At 44.7% G+C, this 19,693-nt stretch overlaps 1 protein-coding gene across 1 annotated transcript in view; it reads left to right on the top strand.

Annotated features, from left to right (window-relative positions):
* Positions 1–19,693, top strand: part of WDR27 (WD repeat domain 27) — a 128,360-nt gene that overhangs the window by 47,849 nt on the left and 60,818 nt on the right. The window contains exons 23-24 of the mRNA XM_080807066.1: positions 5,289–5,386; positions 6,267–6,369. Of these exons, the coding sequence (XP_080663192.1) occupies positions 5,289–5,386; positions 6,267–6,369 (201 nt within the window). The remainder of the gene's footprint in view (positions 1–5,288; positions 5,387–6,266; positions 6,370–19,693) is intronic.

Genomic DNA, 19,693 nt, shown 5'->3' on the forward strand with positions numbered 1-19,693 from the left:
CTTTTTTTTGTTGTTGTTAAAAGTGACTTATGTCCATTTATAAGTCATCAGCAATAATTAACACTGGCTTGCAGCCTGGTAATCTCTTCCTTATAGGAGATTAAAAGATGGTTCTCTTTTCAGCACAAGAAATAGACTTCACCTCTGTGTTGAGGTGGGTGTTCTGCTCGAGCCTAAGTATTCTGGCTTAATGCTGGCTTTCAAGAAATGGCCACCTTCAATTTAAATAAAAATAACAGTGCTTAAACGCATGCACGCAAACAAGAAGGACCTTATACAAAAAAATTTCAAGTCAGCAATGGAAATTTCCAAAAGGTGACAAGTTCTTTAAGTAAAAATCTTGTGAAAAATAAAATTCAAAATCTACAAAGCACAAAAGCGCAGAAGATGAGATGCTGCTCTGAATAGGACCCTGGATAGGGACCTTCACTGCTGGTGGGATGAGACAAATGGACTTGACTGGAAATACACAGATCTTTTATGATTTATTGATCTCTTTAAAAATTATAGCTATTGGGGCGCCTGGGTGGCTCAGTGGGTTAAAGCCTCTGCTTTCAGCTCAGGTCATGATCCCAGGGTCCTGGGATCGAGCCCCACATCGGGCTCTCTGCTCAGCAGGGAGCCTGCTTCCTCCTCTCTCTCTGCCTGTCTCTCTGCCTACTTGTGATCTCTGCCTGTCAAATAAATAAAATAAAAAAATCTAAAAAAAAAAAAAAAATTATAGCTATTGTTTTTCCCTTATGTATAATAAAAACTTGACTGTTACTTCTTTTTGATGCCTGAATAAGATATACACATTTTTGTGGTTTGGATACACAATGCTATACAGCTAATTTGATGTAAAAAATTAAATATGTAATGCTTGAAATAGTTTCTTATGGAAAATCGTATCACACAGAGAACTTTCTGTTTTCTGCAGGAAGGGTCAGTAAAACCCATATGATCGCCTTGAAATATATTACTTTATCATCTTTTTTTTTCTTAAAGAAATGAAGTGCTTGTGAGCACAGACACAATCTGCTCTGTATCTTTCTGCCTCGTTCTTCTTTGATGACCGCAAGGGGATTTGGTGCGGCTCTTCCCCAGGACACATCAGACTACGTCCTGGGTCGTGTGCTGTGTTGTTCTTGCCCATAACAGCAGCAGACTGTGCGTGTCCCTGTGCCACCTGACACTTATTCCCCATTAGAGAGTTTCTAATTGCCAGTATGACTTTTTTTTTTTTTTAACTTAGACTTTATTTAGATGTGTGCTTTTAGATTTCTACACGTACGAGCTTGTTTTCGGTAAACTTTTTGTGACTGGTTTCTGATTTCATGGCATGGTGTTCTATGCACGTGACCCGTATGGCACTGATTCTCCTCTGCTGCTGGGATTTTTGCATTTTTTGAGAAACTGGCCCTCTGGTGGATTTTTATGGCTATCACGTATGTGTGTATGAAAAGAAGATGTTCTCACCCGCCATGGCGTATAGATGTCTGTTGGCCCAACTTTATTAATTGTACTCAAATTATTCATGTTCCTAATTTTTTGTACTCTCAATTGTTTTTTTTATTAGAGAAATGTATTAACATCTCTTCCTATGATTGTAATCTTGTCTGTATTTCTTATAATTCTATTAATTTTTGCCCCATATAGTTACAGGCTGTGTCATTCGGGATATTTAAGTCAGGCTTCTTGTATTTCTGTTGCAGTGCTCCTTCTATAATATCTACAAACTATTTTTAATGAGGTCTTATTTGCCCGGTAACTATTTTTTCGAGTACTTATGCAATCTGTCTTGCCTCGTTTTCTTTAGCAGATGCTCTTTTTCCTCCACCCTTCACAGTCAGCCTTCAAAACCAATATTTTAAGAGTTTTTCTTGAAATCCAACTAAGAATCTCTTCTTCTTTTTTTTAAACTTGTTTAGTCTGCAATTGGTATGATTACTCATACATTTTATGCTTTCTACATTAAAGAGAAAAAAAACTTCTGTATTTCCTATTTATTATGCATTTTTTTTGCTTCTTCATTTCTTCTTCCTTAGTCTCAGTTGGATTGATTGAAAAAAGATTTTAATTCTCTTTTTATCCCTGTGAATGCTTTTGGTTTTTTACTGGTTAGCTTCAAGAAGCTGGCAATGTTGGAAGGTGTCCTAACTCTGCCTTCCTGTTGAACGAGGTCTCGGACTTGTTCTCAGACTCAGGGCCTTGCGCAGTGCCCAGTGTCAGTGCATGATCTCTGGATGTTTGCTGGATGGCTGTTGAACTGTCTGGATGTCAGAGTTACAAGGTGTCTTGACCTTGTGATCGTTAGTGGACTGTTAAGCTCTTTTGAGAGGTGTAGCTGGGTGGCCATGAGCGGATTCCTCTGTGTCATGTTTCTCACCTGAAATGGGTGTAAAATAGTTTACGTCTCATAAGTTTGTTAAGAGGATGAAATGTTCAGTGTTTAGAATGCTGTTGGCACAGAGTTAAGACTCTCTCTGTTAGTTTGTTATTGGGTTTATGTAAACCTTCATTTCCTATTTGTAACTGAAGAATGACCTTGATGTACATGTACACTGCAAGGATAAACGCTTTCAGATGTACTTTATTATATTTTTTCTCTCTCTTTTTTAAAGATTTTATTTATTTATTTAACAGAGATCACAAGTAGGCAGAGAGGTAAGCAGAGAGAGAGAGGGAAGCAGGCTCTCCACTGAGCAGAGAGCCCGATGCAGGACTTGATCCCAAGACCCCGGGGTCATGACCTGAGCCAAAGGCAGAGGCTTTAACCCACTGAGTCACCCATGCACCACTTTATTACATTTTTCTTTTTTTTTTTCTTTTTTTATTTTTTTTAAAGATTTTTTTTATTTATTTATTTGACAGACAGAGATCACAAGTAGGCAGAGAGGCAGGCAGAGAGAGAGGAGAAAGCAGGCTCTCCATGGAGCGGAGAGCCCGATGCGGGGCTCGATCCCAGGACCCTGGGATCATGATCCGAGCCGAAGGCAGAGGCTTTAACCCACTGAGCCACCCAGGCGCCCCTACATTTTTCTTAATAACAGGGATATTCTTGGCATGGAAGGAAGATGGACATTTTTTTCTTGTGTTATGTTAGTCACCATACAGTACGTCATTAGTTTTTGATGCAGTGTCCCAAGATTCATTGTTTGTGTGTAACACCCAATGCTCCATGCAATCCGTGTCCTCCACAATACCCACCACCAGGCTCACCCAACCTCCCCCCAAAACCCTCAGTTTGTTTCTCAGAGTCCACAGTCCCTCGTGGTTCGTCTCCCCCTTCCCCTTCCCCCAACTCCCTTCTCCTCTCCATCTCCCCATGTCCTCCATGTTATTCCTTATGCTGCACAAGTAAGTGAAACCATATAATTGACTCTCTCTGCTTGACTTATTTCACTCTGCATCATCTCCTCCAGTCCCATCCACGTTGATACAAAAGTGGGGTATTCATCCTTGCTGATGGAGGCATCATACTCTGTAGTGTGTATGGACCACATCTTCTTTATCCATTCGTCTGTTGAAGGGCATCTTGGTTCTTTCCACAGTTTGGCAACTGTGGCCATTACTGCTATGAACATTGGGGTACAGATGGCCCTTCTTTTCACTACATCTGTATCTTTGGGGTAAATATCCAGCAGTGCAATTGTAGGGTCATTGGGTATCTCTATTTTTAATTTCTGAAGGAATCTCCGCACTGTTTTCCAAAGTGGCTGCACCAACTTGCATTCCCACCAACAGTGTAGGAGGGTTCCCCTTTCTCCACATTCTCTCCAACACTTCTTGTTTATGGTCTTGTTAATTTTGGCCATTCTAACTGGTGTAAGGTGGTATCTCAATGTGGTTTTGATTTGAATCTCCCTGATGGCTAATGGTGATGAACATTTTTTCATGTGTCTGTTGGCCATTTGTATGTCTTCATTGGAGAAGTGCCTGTTCATGTCTTCTGCCCATTTTTTGACATGATTATCTGTTTTTTGGATTTGAGTTCGAGAAGTTCTTTACAGATCTTGGATATCAATCTGATATGGACATTGTTATGAACCCTGGTTATTTAATGTTTGCGTCCAAACATGGTTCTGTACCTGGAGTGTAGTTCAGCTCTTTCCAGGAGATATTTTGTCACTTTGGCTTTCCTTCTGACTGCAGTGCGAGGGGAGGTGATGATCGGATCAGAGGCGGGTCCTTGAAGTGACCCCAGCCAGGGACACATGCGCAGACTCCTGCACGGGGGCCTTGGGTGTGATGACCAGTACATTAATAACTGACCTCAAACTTCAAATGCCCCATTCAGAGCATCTTTCAGATAATTTATTGAAGATGGATTATGATCTATACGTTAAAAAGAATTTTTGGTGTATTAATATTATAGTCTTTTGATCTTTCATCATACTTTTATAACTCTCAGTGGTATTTCATATGTGGAAAACATACACCAACAGTTCCTAAGGTTAAAGTGTACCATTAATAATTATTCAAAAGGGGAACTCTCTTACACTGTTGGTGGGAATGCAAGTTGGTGCAGCCACTTTGGGAAACAGTGTGGAGATTCCTTCAGAAATTAAAAATAGAGCTTCCCTATGACCCTGCAATTGTACTACTGGGTATTTACCCCAAAGATACAGATTCAGTGAAAAGAAGGGCCATCTGTACCCCAATGTTCATAGCAACAATGGTCATGGTCACCAAACTGTGGAAAGAACCAAGATGCCCTTCAACGGATGAATTGGTAAGGAAGATGTGGTCCATATACACTATGGAGTATTACGCCTCCATCAGAAAGGACGAATACCCAACTTTTGTATCAGCGTGGACGGGACTGGAAGAGATTATGCTGAGTGAAATAAGTCAAGCAGAGAGAGTCAATTATATGGTTTCACTTACTTGTGCAGCATAAGGAATAACACGGAGGACATGGGGAGATGGAGAGGAGAAGGGAGTTGGGGGAAAGGGGAGGGGGAGACGAACCATGAGAGACTGTGGACTCTGAGAAACACGCTGAGGGTTTTGGAGGGGAGGCGGGTGGGAGGTTGGGTGAGCCTGGTGGTGGGTATTGTGGAGGACACGGATTGCATGGAGCACTGGGTGTGGTGCATAAACAATGAAATTGGAACACTGAAAAAATAAAATTAAAAAAGGCAAAAAACCCCCCAGAATTATTCAGAAGGATCTTTTTGGAGGCCAGTTCTGAAATTGTTATACATAAGAAAAATCTTTGTGTCCGTTTCTTACTTGACATCATTGCGTGGTTTATGAATTCAGCCTCTAAAGAGCACATCTCGTTTCCTCCCCTGTGACCCTAGGGATCGTCATTCACGACCCAGCAGCCGCTGCTGTGTAACCTGTTTGCCACCACAGCCGCTGGGGACGGCATGAAGCTGTGGGACGTGAGAACCCTGAGGTGAGGCCCGTCCCGGCCTGCAGGCCGCAGGTGGGGGCACACCGGGGCACACGGGCTCAGTGCCTGTGACCTCTGACGTCTTTTTTCCAAATACGGCGTGATTGTGGTGAACCCGTTCCCGCTGACGCAGCTAAGAGAAGTCTGACTTATACACAGAACAGGTCACAGCAGTTTGGAACGCTAAAGGGAGAGGTGCTGGTCTTTCCCGTCTGTGCATGTGCCCTGTGCCCTGAGGGTCAGAGATGCACTGGGGGTCATGAGATGCTCCTAAGCGACAGTGATGCGCACGTACAGGGCTGTTTCTGTTCCGTTACGGGGAGTGATCACTAAACAGCATGTGCAGCCGAGTGTCAGCAATGCTTGTGTGTGCGCCTGTACACGGCTGGGTCACAGGGGTGGCGTGAACAGCGTCCCTGCTCTCCTCTGTAACGGCAAGGTGAGGATAAAAGGCCCTGTGACGTGTGGGTGTGTGCTCCCAGGGGCCGTCTCTGGCGGGGGCTCGGTGTGGCATCCTGGAGCCCCCGGAGCCCAGCCCTGTGCTGGCCCGCGCTGGCGCAGGCTTTCCCAGAACCGGCCCGGGTCCCCCCACGTCGGTAACACTTTGTAGATGGTTGGCGGGAGCACCTGACCAGCTCGAGAGAGCACTGCGCCTGCCCAAGCCTTCGATCACTGATCCAAGTAATCTGTGGTTTAAAAACGGTTGTTTTTCCATTTTGCACGTCCAGGATGGCCTGTTTGCCTTTAATGACTCGTGAGTGCAAGTCCCAGCACTGGTTTGTTCGTTGTTGGGAAGACAGGCTGCACGTCAGCATCCTTTGCCCCCTTTGTGTTAAAAGTACAGAATCATATTTTTCTCCTGGTGTTTCTCTTTTTCCTATAGATGTGAGCGCTGTTTTGAGGGACATCCAAACCACGGATACCCGTGTGGGATTGCCTTCAGCCCGTGCGGACGCTATGTGGCTTCTGGTGCGGAGGACAGATACGTAAGTGCCACCGCGGGGTGTTGCTTGGTCTTCAGTCCTGGGACCCTAGGCTCAGTCTTGTGGAGACAGTTTATAAGCATGAACACCTTTAATAAGCGTAACGTGAGAGCTATGAACGGCCCTCCTGTGTTAGTTGTGGTGAGGCCTGATTTTTTAACCCCCGGTCACACGTTAATTTATTTCTTTATTCATTTATCAGTCATTGCACAAGTTGTCTTCCGCGTGAAAGGAGTTGCTACACACTGCTCTCCTGCGGATCACCAGGTAACAACAGTAATAAGTAAAAGACCAGAGCCGAGGTTTTCACCGGGAGTGTTTCATTTGGATATCTTTAGGAACAATGTACTGATTTTATTGTTCGTTTTTCTGACTTTCCGGAGAAGTGCTTTTATTGATTCGTAGGGCTTGGGAAAGGGAAGGACGCAGGGAAAGGGACTTTCAGGATCGGCCCTGGCACGGCGAGGACTTGGCAGGGTCCGGGCCGCAGTCTCCCGTGCGTCCCGGCGGTCACTGCCTGTCGTGAGGATGTCCTGCGTCTCCCGGTCGGCCACTTTGGTCCTTCGGCGCAGGCCCTGGCGACGTCTCAGCCCCGGGCCGGCTCCCTCATGCTGCAGCAGCTTTGCCGCGTTCGGACTGTCGCGGTGCCAGGGGTTCCCTCGGGGCCGATCTGCTCGCAGATGTGCGGTGTTTTCGCGAGGAGCCGCCGTGTGGGGGGCGTCACCGATCAGCCCTCACCGCAGGATCTGGTCGCGGGTGGTGCCGGAGGGGAGAGCCGGTGCCCCCGCCTCCGCCAGCCGGCGGTCCAGCTCGCTGTCTGACGGGGTCATCGCCGTGGCGCCGCGGCCGCTGCTGGTCGTCGATCTCGTCCGCACGGCGGCCCAGTGGACCCCGTCCGCGGCGGCTCTCGGCCTGCTCACGGCCCCTCCCCCGTGGAGGTGGTTGTGTGGCTGCGTGTGGGGGTGAGACAAGCGGACACACGCGGGGTCTGGCTCACTTGGCTGTGTTTCCCTGAGCAAAAGCGACGCCACCCCGGTTCAGCCGTGCTCGCCGAGCCGCTCAGTGGGCGGCCCCGAGACCCCAGAGCCACACGGGCAGCTCGGACCCCGTCCCGCTGCTCGGTCTCGGGGTGCAGCTGCTCACACAGAGCACAGGGCCTCTTTACTGGACGGGGTCACGGGCGGGGCCGTTCTGCTGTCCTGGGCCACGATCCGCTCTGCCGGCACCTGCTGATCAGAAGGACGCCCGTCCCTGGGCTCGGCCACGAGGTTGTGTGACCCTGGAGGGGCCGCTCCTGGACGCCTCCCAGAGAGCGGGTGGCCACGGGCGGCATGCAGGTGGTTCCTGTTTTCAACGTTTTCTGCCGGAGGACCCGCTTTTTTCTCTGCCTCCCGCCTGTGGCTTCTCATATCCTTCATCATCAGGTCCTTCTGGGTCAGTTTGTCGTGGTTCAGAGAGTGTGTGTGATTGTCCGAGAGTCAAACGCCAGTTCCGACTCCGTGACCGTGTGGTTGGTCGCACACTCCTCCAGCAGAAATTCCAGCCCTCGTTTTCTGTCACTTGGATCCGTCCACACTTCAAGGTTTTCTGTCAGGGCTGATTTCTCACCGTCAGTGGCCCAGGCTGCAGGCGCTGACTGTGCCCGCAGGAACGCCCACATCCCTGAGCTCCAGACTCCTGCCTCGGCGTCTTACCTGATGGTTGGTTCTGTGCTGCTTCCTCCTGTGGGGCACAGCGTGGAGGGCACCGAGGGGCCGCACCCCAGCTGGCCACCAACCCTACTCCAGGCTGGCGGGACGCCACCTGCCGCCCTGCCAGCTGGCCCGGTGTGTATTTTATTTCATTATTAACTTGATTTTTTAAAATTTAATTTTATTTTTTTTAGAGAGAGGTTGGGGAGGAGCACAGGGAGGGGCGAGAGTCTCAAGCGGGTTCTGTACCCAGCGTGCGGCGCAACTTGGCGCTTGATCCCACAACCCTGAGATCCTGACCCGAGCCGAAATCCGCAGGCAGACCCTCGGCTGACGGAGCCCCGCAGGCGCCCCTCAGTGTACTTATTTTAGTGATGAAAATCCCTTCCTCTGCCCAACATACATGACATGTGAGACTCACATGTCTTATGATGGATTTGGAATAGAAACTAATACATTTCCATTTGTCCTTAACATATTGAAAAACATTTTGTGTTAGTTTCCTAGGGCTGTTGCAACAAGTCACCATGCATTTGGCAGCTTGAAACGAGAGGAGTCTCTTCTCTCACACTTCTGGACCTTGCAAGTCTGAAGTCAAGGTGTTGGAGGGTTGGTTCCTCCTGGAGGCCCTGAGGAACCGTCTGCCTCGCCTTCCCCTCCTGACATTCGTCTGTTGATGGGCATCTTGGTTCCTTCCACAGTTTGGCTCTGGTAGATAATGCTGCTGTAAACATAGGGCTGCATGTCTCCCTTCAAATCGGTGTTTTTATATTCTTTGGGTGGTGCAATTACTGATCCATAGGGTCGTTCTATTTTTAACTTTTTGAGGAACCTCCACACTGTTTGCACCAACTTACATTCCCACTAACGGTGCAAGAGGCTCCCCTTTCTCCCCATCCTCACCAACACCTGTTGTCTCTTGCGTTGTTGATTCTAGCCGTTGTGTCAGTGTGAGGTGGGATCTCACCGTGGTTTTGATTTCATTTCCCTGGTGATGAGTGACGTGGAGCACTTCCTCATGGGTCTGTTGGCCATCTGGATGTCTTCTTTGCAGAAATGTCTGTTCATGTCCTCTGCCGACTTTTTAATCGGACTGTTTGGCTTTTGGGTGTTGGCTTGTATGGGTTCTTTATAGACTGGACACCAGCCCTTTATCAGAGACGTCGTTTGCAGACATCTCCTGTTCCGTCAGTTGTCTTTTAGTTCTGTTGACGGTTTCCTTTGCTGTGCGGAAGCTTTTGATCTTGATGTCCCCCACTAGTTTCATCTGGGTTTTGTTTCCCTTTCCTCAGGAGACCTATCAGGAAAAATTTTCTATGATCGATGTCAAAGAGATAACTGCCTATGTTTCCTTCTAGGAGTTTAATGGTTTCAGGTCTCACATTGAGGTCTTTCATCCATTTTGAGTTTATCTAGCTGTGAGGTATAAGAGAATGGTCCAGTTTCAGTCTTCTGCATGTGGCTGTCCCGTGTTCCAAGCACCATTTATGGAAGAGACTGTCTTCTTTCCATCGGACATTCTATCCTGCTTCGTTGAAGATTAATTGACCATATAATCGTGGGTTTGTTCCTGGGTTTTGTGTTCTGTTCCATTGATCCAGGTGTCTGTGTTTGTGCCAGTACCATCCTGTTTTGTTCATTCCAGCCTTGTAGTAGATCTTAAAAACTGGGATTGTGATACTTCCAGTATTGTTTTTCTTTTTCAAAATTGCTTTGATTTTTTTTATTAATTTCAATTAGCCAGCATATAGTACATCATTACTTTTGATGTAGTGTTCAATGATTCATGAGTTGCGCCTAACACCCCGTGCTCGCTCATCACACACTCGACACTCATCATACACCTCACTCACTGCACACATCAGGTGCCCTCCTTTATGCCCATCACCTGGTTACCTCATCCCTCCACCTCTCCCTTCTGTAATCCTCAGTGTGTTTTCTGGAGTCAAGAGTCTCTCATGGTTTGTCTCTCTCTCTCTGATTTCTTCCCAGTCAGGTTTCCCTCCCTGCCTCTGTGGGCCTCCACGCTATTCCTTGTGTTCCACATATGAGTGAGACCATATGACTGTTTCTCTGCTTGACTTATTTCACTTAGAGTAATCCCTTCCAGAGCAATCTACAGATTCAGTGCGATTCCTATCAAAATGCCCACAGCAGTTTTCACAGAACTAGAATAATCCTAAAATTTGTATGGAACCATAAAAGACCCCACATTTCCAATGCAATGATTTTTAAGAAGGAAAAGACACTTAAAAAAAATTGACAGAGAGAGCACAAGTAGTGGGAGCAGCAAACAGAGGGGGAGAGAGAAGCAGGCTTCCTGCTGAGCAGGGAGCCCGGTGCGGGGCCCGATCCCAGGACCCTGCGATGATGACCCGGGCCGAAGGCAGATGCATAACTGACTGAGCCACCCAGGCGCCCAGGGAAAGACACTTTATAATGCCAAAGGCTAAAACTCACAAGGAAAACATAATGTCTATTCATCAATGAAAATAAACAGAAGAGCAAATTTGTAAAGCAGATATACAAGCACTGAAAATGGTAAGTGGCCAGACACCAATGACGGGGACTTTAACACATCCGTCTCTGTGCTCAGTAGACCAGGTGCACGAGCACGGTGAGGTTATAGATGGTGTAATCAGTCGTTTTTCATCTTATAGACGTGCAGAGCCGTAGTTGCACACCAACAAGGAAGGCACATCAGACATGGGAACATTAACCGTATATGAATCCACAGAAAACACAACAGATTAAAACAAGAACAAAAATAGCACTTTCCCCATGACGCAGTTAACCCGTAAATTGGTAATGAGACACAAAACAAGAGTTCCTGGTCTATGCGAACAAAAGTTCTGTTAGGGAGCGCTCGGTTTAAAGATGTAAAACAAAATGAAATTGTAATATCTCTTGAAAACAGTGATATTCCCAGCATGATATTTCAGTGTCTCTGGAATATAATAGAGCAGTGCTTGGAGGAGACTTTAGGGAAGGGACAGTGAATGAAGTAACTCCGACTATAGAGCAAGAAAAGGAACAGCAAAATAATTAAGTAGAACATTGATTGAGATAAAAGATAGAAGAGACAGTGAATGAAATACTTACTTTTAAAAAAACACAAAGTAGAAAATAAACTTCAGCTAACCCAGATTTTTGAGACGGAGCTTAATATATAATTAATAACAAATGATGAGGAAAAAAATGGAAGAGAGAAACTTTTGAAAGTTGGGAGAGTGCTTTTCAGTGTATGCAAAAAACATGAAAGGCATATAAAAATGGATGAGTTAACATAACACAACAAGAAATAAGAATTAGTGGATGACTTGCAGGAAATACATCAGAATTTTCCCCAAAAGACAAATGAAGAGATTACTTTTTATAGAATAGGAAAAAAAAAATTCCAAGAGCTTTTCTGCAAAAAAGCACTAGACCCAGATGATTCCTCAGGGGACTTTACCAAACTTTTAAAATCAGATACTTACCTCTTGAAGGTAGATAAGGAGAGCATCCAGATTGTTGTTTGAAATGAACATAACTGATACGAATACTTGATAAAATTTCAGAGAAAATCTACATTTTACTTATAAATTCAAAAATCTTAAGTGAGATAGGAATAAACAGAATCTGACCACACATTTATAATAATTTACCAATGCTCATGAGATTCCAGGACGGCTCATTATCAAGGAAGCCATCGACTACTGTAATGAGATGGTGTCATCATTTTCGCATATGCAGTAAAGCCATTTCAACAGAAGTCCCCATTCATTTCATACAAAACACCCGTTACGAGATAAATGTGTGGACACTTGTTTCAAATGATAAAATACTTAACTTGTTCAAATGCCGGCATCTTACAGGGCACCAGCAGAGGCAGCCTCTGATCAGGAACAAAGCAAGAATGCCCATGAACCCCACCCTGTTTCATGGAGCAAGAGACGAGAGGCAGTTGTAACTGAAAAGGAACAGTTGAAACTATCTTTATTCGTAGATGATAAGATTACATATCTGGAGTTAAAGGTCATTATAGAGAATTACTGGTCGTTATTAACAGTAAAGTAACTCAGGAAAGTGTTGACGGGAGGATTTAAATTACTATCTGGAATTTAATGGTCTTTACCTATGAAAACAATAATTGGTGAGAGGATATAATAAAGAGGAGAATCCATTTAAAAGAGGCTTAAGAAGAATAAAATGTTCAGGCATAAACCTAATAAGAACTCTGCAAAACCTATATGAAGAAAGCTTAGTTTTTTCCCAGAAATGTAGACTTGAAAAGTGCATTGTCTTTTTTTTTTTTGAACTGTAAAATGTATATGCCTTTTTATTTTTTTTTTATTTTTATTTTTTTTAATTAAATTTTTTATTTATTTTCAGCGTAACAGTATTCATTGTTTTTTCACCACACCCAGTGCTCCATGCAATCCGTGCCCTCCCTAATACCCACCACCTGGTTCCCCCACCCTCCCACCCCGCCCCTTCAAAACCCTCAGGTTGTTTTTCAGAGTCCATAGTCTCTCATGGTTCACCTCCCCTTCCAATTTCCCTCAACTCCCTTCTCCTCTCCATCTACCCTTGTCCTCTATATTATTTGTTATGCTCCACCAATAAGTGAAACCATATGATACTTGACTTTCTCTGTTTGACTTATTTCACTCAGCATCATCTCTTCCAGTCCTGTCCATGTTGCTACAAAAGTTGGGTATTCGTCCTTTCTGATGGAGGCATAATACTCCATAGTGTATATGGACCACATCTTCCTTATCCATTCATCCGTTGAAGGGCATCTTGGTTCTTTCCACAGTTTGGCGACCGTGGCCATTGCTGCTATAAACATTGGGGTACAGATGGCCCTTCTTTTCACTACATCTGTATCTTTGGGGTAAATACCCAGCAGTGCAATTGCAGGGTCATAGGGAAGCTCTATTTTTAATTTCCTGAGGAATCTCCACACTGTTCTCCAAAGTGGCTGCACCAACTTGCATTCCCACCAACAGTGTAAGAGGGTTCCCCTTTCTCCACATCCTCTCCAACACACGTTGTTTCCTGTCTTGCCGATTTTGGCCATTCTAACTGGTGTAAGGTGGTATCTCAATGTGGTTTTGATTTGAATCTCCCTGATGGCTAGTGATGATGAACATTTTTTCATGTGTCTGGTAGCCATTTGTATGTCTTCATTGGAGAAGTGTCTGTTCATATCTTCTGCCCATTTTTTAATATGATTATCTGTTTTGTGTGTGTTGAGTTTGAGGAGTTCTTTATAGATCCTGGATATCAACCTTTTATCTGTACTGTCATTTGCAAATATCTTCTCCCATTCCGTGGGTTGCCTCTTCGTTTTGATGACTGTTTCTTTTGCTATGCAGAAGCTTTTGATCTTGATGAAGTCCCAAAAGTTCATCTTTGCCTTTGTTTCCTTTGCCTTTGGAGACATATCTTGAAAGAAGTTGCTGTGGCTGATATCAAAGAGGTTACTGCCTATGTTCTCCTCGAGGATTCTGATGGATTCCTGTCTCACGTTGAGGTCTTTTATCCATTTCGAGTTTATCTTTGTGTACGGTGTAAGAGAATGGTCAAGTTTCATTCTTCTACATATAGCTGTCCAGTTTTCCCAGCACCATTTATTGAAGAGACTGTCTTTTTTCCACTGGGTATTTTTTCCTGTTTTGTCAAAGATTATTTGACCATAGAGTTGAGGGTCCATATCTGGGCTCTCTACTCTGTTCCACTGGTCCATGTGTCTGTTTTTATGCCAGTACCATGCTGTCTTGGTGATCACAGCTTTGTAGTAAAGCTTGAAATCAGGTAACGTGATGCCACCAGTTTTATTTTTGTTTTTCAACATTTCCTTAGCAATTCGGGGTCTCTTCTGATTCCATACAAATTTTAGGATTATTTGCTCCAGCTCTTTGAAAAATACCGGTGGAATTTTGATCGGAATGGCATTAAAAGTATAGATTGCTCTGGGCAGTATAGACATTTTAACGATGTTTATTCTTCCGATCCAAGAGCATGGAATGGTCTTCCATCTTTTTGTGTCTTCTTCAGTTTCTTTTAGGAGTGTTCTGTAGTTCCTCGAGTACAGATCTTTAACCTCTTTGGTTAGGTTTATTCCTAGGTATCTTATGGTTTTTGGTGCTATAGTAAATGGAATCGATTCTCTAATTTGCCTTTCTGTATTTTCATTGTTAGTGTATAAGAAAGCCACTGATTTCTGGACATTGACTTTGTATCCTGCTACATTACTGAATTGCTGTATGAGTTCTAGTAGTTTGGGGGTGGAGTCTTTCGGGTTTTCTATATAAAGAATCATGTCATCTGCGAAGAGAGAGAGTTTGACTTCTTCCTTGCCAATTTGGATACCTTTTATTTCTCTTTGTTGTCTGATTGCTATTGCTAGGCCTTCTAATACTATGTTGAACAAGAGTGGTGAGAGTGGGCATCCTTGTCGTGTTCCTGATCTCAGTGGGAAGGCTGCAAGCTTTTTCCCATTGAGGATGATATTTGCTGTGGGTTTTTCATAGATAGATTTGATGAAGTTCAGGAATGTTCCCTCTATCCCTATACTTTGAAGCGTTTGATCAAAAACCTCCCAAAAAACAGGAGCCCAGGACCTGACGGGTTCCCTGGGGAATTCTATCAAACTTTCAAAGAAGAAATAATACCTATTCTCCTGAAGCTGTTTCAAAAAATTGAAGCAGAAGGAAAACTTCCAGACTCTTTTTATGAAGCCAGCATTACCCTGATCCCCAAACCAGGCAAAGACCCTACCAAAAAGGAGAATTTCAGACCGATATCACTGATGAATATGGATGCTAAGATTCTCAACAAGATCCTAGCAAACAGGATCCAACAGCACATTAAAAAGATTATCCACCATGACCAGGTGGGATTCATCCCTGGGTTACAAGGATGGTTCAACATTCGCAAATCAATCAATGTGATAGAACAAATCAATAAGAGAAGAGAGAAGAACCACATGATCCTCTCAATTGATGCAGAAAAAGCTTTTGACAAAATCCAGCATCCGTTCCTGATGAAAAGTGCATTGTCTTGACTTTTCTTATACAGGATGATTTTGTCTCACAAAGAAATTGGTTCTCTATAGGTAAATTGTAAACTTAACACTTTTGCAAGAAAAACTTAACAGGTTTTCCTGTAGATAGTCACATTGTAAAATTATTTCAAACACAAAGAAGTAACATTTGTTAAGACACTCTGGAAAAAAGAGCATTATGTTGGGAGCGGGGAATCTTGCTTTACCAGTTTTTAAAAACATTGCTAGAAAGTCTCTAATTAAAACAGTGCAGGGGGCACCTGGGTGGCTCAGTCCAGTAGGTGTGCGACTCTTGGTTTGGGCTCAGGTCATGACCGCTAGGTCCTGGGGTCCAGCCCTGGCTCTGTGCTCAGCAGGAGTCTGCGTGTGGATTCTCTCCCTCTCCTCCTGCTTGTGTATGTCCTCTTTCTCCCTCGCCCTTTCTCAAGATACATAAATCTTTTAAAAAGCCAGTGTGGAATGGCTGTGTCCACGTGAGAACAGGTGCGTACTTAGCAGCATCCGCCACCGAAATTGTTCAGCAGCACCGACATCCCAGCCCCGGCCTTCGCGACCTCGCAGAGCCCCACCTGCCATTCCCTCTGACGGACGCCAGCGTTCCGAGTGAATAGCTGCTTTCAGGCCGGCGGCAAAAAGTTGACAGATGAGCCAAGGACCTCTCGTGCCAAAAGTAAAGGAAGAAACTGAGGAGCGATGGGTCATGTTATATGGCCGCAGGGAGCAGCACCAAACTATTGGCCAGGGAAGGCGTCATGGAGCATTGAGAGAGTCATGACAGTAATTGGTTTTAAAACATTGCATATCTAAAATTGCACGGGTTTTTTATTTTTTTTAATTTATTTTTGTAAATTTTTAAAATTTAATTTGTTTTCAGTGTAACAGTTCATTGTTTATGCACCACACCCAGTGCTCCATGCAATCCGTGCCCTCCACAATACCCACCACCAGGCTCCCCCAATCTCCCACCCCCCACCCCTTCAGCACCCTCAGGTTGTTTCTCAGAGTCCACAGTCTCTCATGGTTCATCCCCCTCCGATTTCCCCCAACTCCCTTCTCCTCGCCATCTCCCCATGTCTTCCGTGCTATTCCATATGCTCCACAAATAAATGAAAACATGATAATTGACTCTCTCTGCTTGACTTATTTCACTCACCATACTCTCCTCCAGTCCCGTCCACGTTGATACAAAAGTGGGGTATTCATCCTTTCTGATGGAGGCATCATATTCCGTAGTGTATATGGACCACATCTTCCTTATCCATTCGTCCGTTGAAGGGCATCTTGGTTCCTTCCACAGTTTGGCGACCGTGGCCATTGCTGCTATGAACATTGGGGTACAGATGGCCCTTCTTTTCACTACATCTGTATCTTAGGGTAAATACCCAGTAGTACAATTGCAGGGTCATAGGGAAGCTCTATTTTTAATTTCCTGAGGAATCTCCACACTGTTCTCCAAAGTGGCTGCACCAACTTGCATTCCCACCAACAGTGTAAGAGGGTTCTCCTTTCTCCACATCCTCTCCAACACACGTTGTTTCCTGTCTTGATAATTTTGGCCATTCTAACTGGTGTAAGGTGGTATCTCAATGTGGTTTTGATTTGAATCTCCCTGATGGCTAGTGATGATGAACATTTTTTCATGTGTTTGTTAGCCATTTGTATGTCTTCATTGGAGAAGTGTCTGTTCATGTCTTCTGCCCATTTTTTGACATGATTATCTGTTTTGTGTGTGTTGAGTTTGAGGAGTTCTTTATAGATCCTGGATATCAGCCTTTTGTCTGTACTGTCATTTGCAAATATCTTCTCCCATTCCGTGGGTTGCCTCTTTGTTTTGTTGGCTGTTTCCTTTGCTGTGCAGAAGCTTTTGATCTTGATGAAGTCCCAAAAGTTCATTTTTGCTTTTGTTTCCTTTGCCTTTGGAGACGTTTCTTGAAAGAAGTTGCTGTGGCTGATGTTGAAGAGGTTACTGCCTGTGTTCTCCTCTATGGAATCTGATGGATTCCTGCCTCACGCTGAGGTCTTTTATCCATTTTGAGTTTATCTTTGTGTATGATGTAAGGGAATGGTCGAGTTTCATTCTTCTACATGTAGCTGTCCAGTTTTCCCAGCACCATTTAAATAACACTCCAAAAGGAGTAACTAAAAGCAAACCAAAAGCAAACAAAGCCTGACCAGTCCCCATTTGGAGGTGACTGGGGCAGCAGTCCCTCACTCAGAACCGTGTCCTTTTAAGGGAAATAATTCAGCAACTGTCTTGCCTTTCTTGTTTGGACTGTGTTTGGAGTCGGCCTGATACCCTCTTTGAAGAAGAAAAGTTATTTTTTTAGGAAACAATTCCAGACAAATGGAATGAATGGCAGAGTTAGAATATTTCCCTCTTGCAGTCTCAAACTAATTGACTTTGGCGAGTGTCCTCAGTAGATGACACTATCAGATAAAGTCAATGGTCCCTAAATAGCTCGAAGAGACGTTTCTCCAAAGAAGACATAGTAGCGGCCATCAGGTTCATCATGCATCATCAGGGAAATTCAAGCCAAAAGCAGTGACACATCACCTCACAGCTGCTAGGATGGCCGTCCTTGAAAAACCGGGAGATAAGTGTCGGCAAGCATGTGGGGAAGTTGGAACCCTCTTGCACAGTTAGCAGGGATGTAAATTGGTGCAGCCACTCTGGAAAATAGTGTGGAGGTTCCTTAAAAAATTAAAAATAGAATTACCATAGGGTCCAGTAATCCCACTCCTGGGTGTTTATCCAAAAGAATTGAAATCAAGAGCTTGAAGAGACATTTGCTCTCCTGTGTTACTGAAAAATTAGTCACAATAGCCAAGATGTGCAAACGACCCAAATGTTTATTAATGGATGAATAAGAAAATTTGGTGTATACATACAGTGGAATGAATGCTGTTCAACCTTAAAAAAGAAGGAAATCCTACCAGTCGCAATGAAGTAGATGAACCTGGAGGATATTATACTAAGTGAAATATGCCTGGCACAGGAGGACGGGTACTGCATCGTTCTGTTTCCGGGAAGATTCTGAAACAGTTGCACTCACAACGCAGGGAAGTGGACTGGTGGCTGGCAGCCAGGACGGGCCTTGGGGAGACAGACGTCGGTCAAAGGCACAGAATTCCAGGTATGCAGGATGAGTTTGGAGCACCACACCCGCACTTGCACGTTCACAGAACTCATGGGAAACGTTCTCACTACAGTTAACAAACAGGCTGATGGACGCTCTCCAAGGACGTCGTGCTGTCACACCCAGCCCTCCTGACCAACATTAGCATCATTCAGCGTGCACCACGTTAGACGGTACAGGCATTCCTAGCGCCATTTTGGGGCACGCCACGTTAATAGTCACCATAAAGTATTCTTATGAAAAACCAGTAGAAACTGGACTGAATTGAGTCTTTATAGATAATTTCTGGCTTAGGGCACATACGCATGGTGACGGAGCCATTAAAGCCATCACACAGAGGGGAACGGACAAGTCCTGAGTGGAACATTCTTCAGGACACCGACCCCTTGTCTTCAGCGAGTCTCTGGCGTGGGAGAAAGGGTTGCTCCAAATAGCCAGGCTGGAGAGACATAGCAGCACCCTGCGGACCCTGTTGGGGGCCTGCGTGTGGGGACACGTGTGGACACTGGCGGTGTGCTCTCACTGGGACTCTCCAGGACTTCTTTTATTTCATTTGGGTACAAAACAGCAGCTCAAGCATCTGCACAATGTCCGTGTTTCTAGAGATCCTCAGAAAGTACGGGGCATATCATCGTAGCAATTTGCTAAAAACGCTTCATAATTCTCCAATCACAAAAATTAAAAAGAAAAAAGTAAAGAACAAAGGTTTGGTAGTTGGACAAGCAGAGCAAAATCTCGACAATGTTGTGTTTGGGGTATGCATGTATGGGCGGGTTAAGCAATTCCCCATACTTTTGTGTATATTTGAAATTTTTCATAATAAAGCCAAGCACAGACTTTGGAAACAGAAGCAGACACAAGACCTGGGTTTTTCCATTGTGCGAGCCCTGCTGTGCCAGAAGGAGGGCCCTCAGGTTCGAGGGAGGCGGGCTCTGTGTCCCAGGCCCAGACCCGTGGGCTTTCCTCTGCAGCGGTGCGCAGTGATGTCTGCTGTAGGTTGAGGTGGGCTCTGGAGCTGTGTTCCGGGACACTTGCTTGAATCTCACCTTTTATTTATTTTTATTTTTGTTTTTTAAGATTTTATTTATTTATTTGACAGAGACAGAAATCACAAGTATTCAGAGAGGCAGGCAGAGAGAGAGAGAGGAAAGCAGGCTCCTTGCTGAGCAGAGAGCCCGATTTGGGGCTTGATTCCAGGTCCCTGAGATCATGACCTGAGCTGAATGCAGAGGCTTTAACCCACTGAGCCACGCAGGTGCCCCTGAATCTCACCTTTTAGCTGCAGTCAGACTGTGATGACTCCGTCAGGGTGTTGCCAATGGTACAGGGATCCAAGCAGCGTTTTTGCTAGATCCTCTGCCCCGACGTGTCACTATATAATCACTTTTTTTTTAAAGATTCTTTTTTTTTTAAATTTTTTTAAATTTATTCATTTGTTAGAGAGA

The sequence above is a fragment of the Martes martes genome, assembly GCF_963455335.1.
Source record: "Martes martes genome assembly, chromosome: 6".
Lineage (NCBI taxonomy): Eukaryota > Metazoa > Chordata > Mammalia > Carnivora > Mustelidae > Martes > Martes martes.